We start from the raw sequence: 8,201 nt of genomic DNA, 5'->3' as shown, positions 1-8,201 counted from the left end.
GTGGTAAAACACATTCACTTATTTCAAATATTCTTTGATTCAGAGACCCGCGAAGATCTGGATTAGAATTGATCTTCAGCAACCTAGCTAGAGGCGACTAACAGAATCGGATGGTCAGGCTCGCTGACTTGGTTGATGCATGTCATCGTATCCCAATTGCCTGGATCGATGCTCATGATATCAATCACTGGATTATCTGTTCCAGACTCAATTATGTATAAACCGCCGTCATATAGCTAGAATATTGCTGAGTGTGACGTTAAACAACAAACAAACAATTCTGTGATTCAATATAATTATCTCCTTTTAACTATTTTTGTTCAGGTATTTTGATCAGGTAAATCATGATCGTGTCTAATGAAAGTTGCAGCAGTGTTAAGAAATTATCATTGGTGTTGAATATGACATGATGTTACGTTGTTTTTTTTAAAGATTTTGTAAAGAAAAATAATAAATTGGTACAATACAGTTTTAATGTTGATAAACGTCTCATGTGTATTTTCTTCTTTTTCCATCAAAGAGGTAAAAGGCGAATAACGGGATCGGGTGGTCAGGCTCGCTGACTTGGTTGATTCATGTCATTGATCCCAATTGCGTGGATGATGCCAATCACTGGATTGTCTGGTCCAGACTCGATTATTTACAGACCGCTGTCATACAGCTGGCATAGTGCTGAGTTCGGCGTTAAACAACAAACCATCCAACCAAATCTTCAAAAAGTCCCTGGATGGGAGTAGAATAACTGCGTTTAGCGCCGCTTTAACCAGTATTCCCGTCCAATCAGAACGTGTCAGATTAACGTCGAAAACCAAAGTGTCCGAGCTCTTGACATTTATAGTGAGTGAGTGAGTGAGTGAGTTTGGTTTTTACGCCGCTTTTAGCAATATTCCAGCAATATCACGGCAGGGGACACCAGAAATGGGCTTCACACATTGTACCCATGTCGGGAATCGAACCCGGGTCTTCAGCGTGACGAGCGAACGCTTTAACCACTAGGCTACCCGACCGCCCCGACATTTATAGTGAGAACACCCAGTATCATAATCGGACAGAAGCAGGTATTCACAACATGAAGCTGATCCTGACTGAAAACATTTATTGTATCAATTATTGTTATTAATACATGCACAGCTGTTAATTTTCAATAGTTATCAAGAGTGTATATTTGGAATATACAAACGAAATAACTTTGCTGTTGCTCTTACCGGTGTACTTGTTTTTCGTCGATCGTTCAGTTTTGTTCTACATAATCAACCTATATATTGAACACAATAAAGATAGAAGGAACCGCTAAAATTGCAAAAGAATTTCTGCAAGAGGTAGTTTATCTAAAACCGCCGACTGAGTAAGTGAGGGAGTTGGATTTAACGCCATTATGATCAGTGTCCAAGTAAAATCACGGCGTGTGAGTTTATTGTGTGAGTGAGGGAACTGGATTAGTGAGTGAGTGAGTTGGGGTTAACGCCACTTTTAACAGTATGCCAGTTACATGACGGCTTGTGGGAGGAAAGCCCGAAGTGATGCAGGTCTCAGACGTTTACCACTTCGGTGAAACCCACGAGCACGGGTATGGTGTTGGCAAACCTAGAAACATGACCTGGCGTGCCCAAGGGACGCAACTCTGCACAGCGAATCGCGGCGCCTCAGACGACTGGGCCACCCGTGCCCCCGGGAACTGGATTAACGATGACGCGGCATGTGTATGGTGCTGACAGATAAAGGATCCTAATTAGTGTGTATATGGGATTCAAACTCGTGAACAGAGGATCCTGGTATGCTGAGGGACGTAACTCTCCACGACACCTCTTTGAGGAATGTGTTTCTTTCAGGGTTAATTCTCAGAAATGTTAGAGTTGCAATTGTTGCGAGTTGATCCCCAAATTGACACGCGAAGGTCAACACAGACATGGGTACGCACAGAACTAGCTGGGGAAATCGGTAAAAAAGGACACAAGATGAATGAAAATTAACAAATTATTTTAAAAAAGAAGAAGATAGGGTTTACATTCATAAAAGGCAATACAATGGCACATATGCGGCAGCAGTATTATATAAAAACAGGCCCTAAGTCGGACCACTCACGAATGTTCAGTATGTGCCCCGGCCCGTGAAGATCCGGGGTAGAATAGGTCTCCAGCAACCCATGCTTGCCGTAAAAGGTGACTATGTTTGTCGTAAGAGGCGACTAACGGGATCGGGTGGTCAGGCTTGCTGATTTGGTTGATGCATGTCATCGATCCCAATTGCGTGGATCGATGCTCATGATGTCAATCAAAGGATTGTGTGGTTCAGACTCGATTATTTACAGACCGCCGTCGGGTAGCCGAATGGTCAAAGCGTTCGCCCGTCACGCCGAAGACCCGGGTTCGATTCCCGACATGGGTACAAAGTGCGAAGCCCATTTCTGGTGTCCCCCGCTGTGTTATTGCTGGAATTGCTGAAAGCGGCGTAAAACCATACTCACTCACTCAGTCTAGACGATACTGCCTGAAAAGTAGTTCCTGCCGGAAGTTGATAACTTCACGCGGGCTTTTCTTACCTGCTACCACGTGGCCGAGGATAGGCCTTGTATCAGTGTTTCTTTCCCCATGTGTATTCATACGGATTAATCACTGGTGGAGCTGATATTATTCATTATGAATTAAAGACGGATCAATAACTACTTTGAAGGATATTATTCCTATGTAGGTTCGATTCACATGGACTTTGTACTACAAGATATCAGTGAGTATCCAATTAATGTTACATTAGTAAATCAAAATTTCAACTGGTGAAGTCACACAATTGCTATTATCCGTGGGCCGAAAACTACCAGATACCTATGAAATGTTTGTTTTTACTTTGTTTTATTTCTTTCAATTTGTTGCACTACTTCATTCAAATGTACATGAACCAAGAAAAAAGTATAGTTATATTTTCCATCACTTTAGTGCTACTACAAGGATTAATGGCCCCCATTACGGTATATCATTATATCACTTTGCTGCAGTCTGCCATGTTTCATGAATCTATCAAAATCTGCAATGACGGAAAAGATCAAGATGACATCAATGAACTGTAGGGGTATTCATGACAGGGTTAAAAGACAACAGACATTTAATTTTCTTAAGCGTAAAAGGTCCACAATATACTGTTTGCAAGATGTACATTTTACTGAAGATATGAAACAGACAATATGCCAAGAATGGGGTAACAAACATTGCTTCTTTAGCTCATATAAAAGTAACGCTCGTGGTGTCGCCATACTCGTTTCAAATAATCTTGCGTTTAATCTTAACACTATCTTTTGTGATGATGAGGGCAATATGAGTACAATTGAAATCACGATAGATAAATATAAACTTGGATTGATAAATTTGTATGGACCAAATACTGATGATCCGAAGTTTTATGAAGAACTGAACCTGTTGACAAAATCTTTAAGCAGCGATCACATTGTAATTTGTGGCGATTGGAATGTAGTCCAAGATTTCTTTATGGATACATATAATTACAAGCAGATGAATAATAAAAATGCCCATGAGCGTATTGAGCAGTTCAAAGATGAACTCGACCTAATTGACCCTTGGCGATACAGTCACCATGCAGACAGAAGGTACACCTGGCGACAGCCTACTCCGCTAAAACAGGCTCGACTCGACTATTTCTTAGTTTCCCACAATATGTTATCATCTATAACTAATACATCTATTGAACCCAGTTTCAAGTCAGATTACTCCCCTGTATCGATAACATTCTCTTTGTCAGATATGCAAAGGGGGAGAGGGTATTGGAAATTCAACAATTCGCTTTTGAGAGATCCAGATTATGTGAAAAAAATAAGAAATGTCATATCTGAAACTATACAACAATACAAAAATGATAATAGTGATTCTGCAAATGAATTTTCGATCGATGAACAACTTTTCTTTGAAACTCTTTTATTAATGATAAGAGGAGAAACCATAAAGTACTCTTCTTACAAGAAAAAAGTGAGAAATAAAATAGAACAGGAACTATTGGAAACATTACAATGTAAAGAAATTAAATTGGACGAATGTGAAAAAGAAGATATGAAACAAACTTTATTGAACGAAATCAAGAAATTGCAACTAGAACTAGAAGATATTATAAGGGTAAAAACTCAAGGGCAAATGATAAGAGCAAAAGCAACCTGGATAGAAAAGGGTGAAAAACCAACCTCCTATTTTCTGAGTCTAGAGTCGAGAAATTTTCTGAATAAATCATTCACTAAAATAGAAAATTCAAATGGGCGTTTGCTCGATAATCTAACTGATATTCAAAACGAAGTCAAACTTTTCTATTAAAAAATTAAACGTACAGTCAATTGTACTAGTCTATCATAAAGACCCTGAAACAAATATACCCAATACAGCCCATGCAAGTCTATAAGTCGTATTACTGCAGTATGAGAATGAAGAAAGTCTCTAGGCTCCTTTTTATTATATTTTACAACTATAATTTAACAACTGGTTTTTTTCTCTAAGAGACTAGATGTTAGATTCAAGAGCACATGTTCATGAATGACTATCAAAAAGTGATGACACCAGGTGTTTGCGAAAAACTGAACGTATCCAGTCCCAACGGTGGAACCCGTCACAAACACATGCAAAGGCAAGTTAATCGTTCACCCGATAAAAACACGGGAACATATGGTATAAGTCAAAATAGGGAACTGCATAGAGCATCTACATGTCCTCCACGTGTCTACCATAAAACGATTGGAAAACTTTACTGGGGTTTTGAATGTTGTAATCTTGATTAAACAACTTTTGAGCAAGAGTCGTATGACGCTCGTGGAAAACACGCCTGATAAAATTGCAAAGAGGATTGTTATCCCTTTTTCTGCGAACGCTTTTACCAAAAGGTTAAACCACAGCCCCGTTCTTCCTCGTCCGTAACGTTTTACTCTACCTACTATTTTTTTGTATGTTAGGATACTATGAATGTCTGAAATATATATTTTGTGGCATGATGCTTTTGAAAAATGGTTATGATCATAGTTTTAATTAAACTACCTCGATATATACAGGTAGTTCGTATGAATTAGATATTCAATTTCATATGGAGGCATTTCTAAGGGGCACGACGCCTACAATATTATATCATAGTCACGTGTATTGTGAAACTAGTGCATCTAGTTCTAATATGGATTCCTCCAGAGATGCTTTCCGAGATGACAAAGAGATGAGCTGAGAGGAGCCTACTCTTAACGAGAGTACTCTTCCTCGTCACTACTGTCGGGGTGATGCGTCAGAAACTCATTCTCCGCCTCAATGTAGGCCATCTCATTCATCCAGTAACTATCCGTGGAGAGGGCATCCTTTGACCTGAAACCAGAATCAGTGAGTGACAGAGTAGGTGTGTACGCCTCCATACAATACCCGCTGTAGCCCACGACGACGAACCTCCCTGTCTTTACATATATATATACCCATAGAAGGGTTAGAACCCTATAGCATGGAGGACGTTTTAAAAGAGGACTAGGCAAGGGCAAATTGGCAGTTCCAGCAATGTATTTCAAGTACCTCGACCCCCACTGCTGGCGTCTCCCAGAAATCAGCAGTCAACAACAGGAACTACACAGAGACAATGTCTCACTTTCTGCAGGTATTAATTACAGAATCTAGAACTCAGCAGACAATGTCTCAGTTTCTGCAGGTAATAATTACAGTATCTGGAACCAGGCAGACAATGTCTCAGTTTCTGCAGGTATTAATTGCAGACTCTAGAACTCGGCAGACAATGTCTCAGTTTCTGCAGGTATTAATTACAGAATGTAGAACTAGGCAGACAATGTCTCAGTTTAACGTTATGTCTTATTATGATCAACGAAGGCAAATATGAATTCATTTTTGGCTCACAATTAAATTAAAAATCCTGGGCGGAAATAAAACAGCCTTGTGTTTCTGACAAGGAATGTAACTTCACATTGCAAGCGACATTGGTCATGATGAGAAGCAAACAAGCAGCATCAAGTGTTCACATAAAAAAAGAGAATCTATTTGCTGTGTCTTGATGAAGATAGAACTGAACCCGTTATACATCTTCTAGTAATACCTTTCCCCGTTGACAAACAACACGTGAAGCCTTTGACCATCTCCATCTTCGTGGACCCTTGTCACTTCAACCTGCTCGTTCTCGAGTATACGTTACATGAAGCAAATGTTTTAATCTCTGATCCATGAACTTTGACAGACAAAATAACCAAAAACATCATACATGGAAATAAAAAAAAGCAGACAAACAAATAAATAAAGCAATACCTTCGGCCGTCGATAAAGACGACATCGAGTAGGTCTGCATCTCCTAAGGTTGTGACCTTCCTAACCTGACCCGGAAGGAAATGCGCGCTGTCGCTGTCAACGAGTGCCAGGATGTAGCTGCCGACCTTGAACTTGATCGTCTTGTTGTAGGTTCCATAGATGTGGATGGACATCTGTTCCCCGCACTGACCATCCTGCCATGTTACGTTGTACATCGGCTGACATCCTATCTGTTTGTTTACTCTACCTAGAAACGCAATGGTATTTGATTATGAACCGCCGATCAGTTCGTGGCACTTATAAGGCTCCGATATATACTTATGTTCTACTCGATGTGTCTCTGGTGACCTACCCTGTCTGTACATCCCTGACTCGTCTCCTGATGACCTACCCAGTCCGTACATCCCTGACTCGTCTCCTGGTGACCTACCCAATCTGTACACCCCTGACGCGTCTCTGATGACCTACCCTGTCTGTACACCCCTGACTCGTCTCCTGGTTACCTACCCTGTCTGTACAGCCCTGACGCGTTTAGTGGTGACCTACCCAGTCAGTACACCCCTGACTCGTCTCTGGTGACCTACCCAGTCTGTACACGCCTCACTCTTCTCCTGATGACCTACCCTGTCTGCACACCCCTGACTCGTCTCTGATGACCTACCCAGTCTGTACACCCCTGACTAATCTCCTGGTGACCTACCAAGTCTGTACACCCCTGACTCGTCTCCTGGTCACCTACCAAGTTTGTACACCCCTGACCCGTCTCTGGTGACCTACCCAGTCTGTACAACCCTGACGTGTCTCTGGTGACCTACCCAGTCTGTACACCCCTGACGTGTCTCTGGTGACCTACCCATTCTGTACACCCCTAACTCTTCTCCTGGTGACCTACCAAGTCTGTACACTCTTGACGTGTCTCTGGTGACCTGGGGCGGTCGGGGAGCCTAGTGGTTAAAGCGTTCGCTCGTCACGCCGAAGACCCGGGTTCGATTCCCGACATGGGTACAATATGTGAAGCCCATTTCTGGTGTCCCCCGCCGTGATATTGCTGGTATAATGCTAAAAGCGGCGTAAAATCAAACTCACTCACTCACTCTGGTGACCTACCCAGTCTGTACACCCCTGACGTGTATCTGGTGACCTACCCAGTCTGTACATCCCTGAGTCTTCTCCTGGTAACGTACCCAGTCTGTACACCCCTGACTCGTCTCTGATGACCAACCCAGTCTGTACACCCCTGACTCGTCTCTGGTGACCAACCCTGTCTGTACACCCCTGACTCGTCTCTGGTGACCTACCCAGTCTGTACACCCCTGACATGTCTCTGATGACCAACCCAGTCTGTACACCCCAGACTCGTCTCTGATGACCTACCCAGTCTGTACACCCCTGACTCGTCTCTGATGACCTACCCAGTCTGTACACCCCTGACTCTTCTACTGGTGACCTACCCAGTCTGTACACCCCTGACATGTCTCTGATGACCTACCCAGTCTGTACACCCCTGACTCGTCTCTGATGACCAACCCAGTCTGTACACCCCTGACGTGTCTCTGGTGACCAACCCAGTCTGTACACCCCTGACGTGTGTCTGGTGACCTACCCAGTCTGTACACCCCTGACATGTCTCTGATGACCTACCCAGTCAGTACACCCCTGACTCGTCTCTGATGACCTACCCAGTCTGTACACCCCTGACGCGTTTAGTGGTGATCTACCTAGTCTGTACACCCCTGACGCGTCTCCTGGTGACCTACCCAGTCTGTACACCCCTGACGTGTGTCTGGTGACCTACCCAGTCTGTACACCCCTGACGTGTGTCTGGTGACCTACCCAGTCTGGACACCCCTGACGTGTGTCTGGTGACCTACCCAGTCTGTACACCCCTGACGTGTGTCTGGTGACCTACCCAGTCTGTACACCCCTGACGTGTGT

The 8,201-nt window shown here is 43.0% G+C and overlaps 1 protein-coding gene across 2 annotated transcripts in view; it reads right to left on the bottom strand.

The window, feature by feature from the left end:
* Positions 1-1,081: 1,081 nt before the first annotated feature.
* The window catches only part of LOC124139654, a 63,650-nt gene continuing 56,530 nt past the window's right edge, over positions 1,082-8,201 (bottom strand). For both annotated transcript variants that reach the window (XM_046506915.2, XM_048388098.1), the window contains 2 exons: positions 6,267-6,513; positions 1,082-5,330 (listed from right to left, as the gene is read on the bottom strand). In XM_046506915.2, coding sequence (XP_046362871.2) covers positions 5,210-5,330; positions 6,267-6,513 — 368 coding nt within the window. In that variant the 3' untranslated portion in view covers positions 1,082-5,209. The remainder of the gene's footprint in view (positions 5,331-6,266; positions 6,514-8,201) is intronic.

The sequence above is a fragment of the Haliotis rufescens genome, unplaced genomic scaffold, assembly GCF_023055435.1.
Source record: "Haliotis rufescens isolate VD_foot unplaced genomic scaffold, xgHalRufe1.0.p SCAF_7, whole genome shotgun sequence".
In the NCBI taxonomy this organism is placed as follows: domain Eukaryota; kingdom Metazoa; phylum Mollusca; class Gastropoda; order Lepetellida; family Haliotidae; genus Haliotis; species Haliotis rufescens.
The sequence above is the reverse complement of the archived record's forward strand: the minus strand, read 5'-3'. Positions and strand labels throughout refer to the sequence as shown.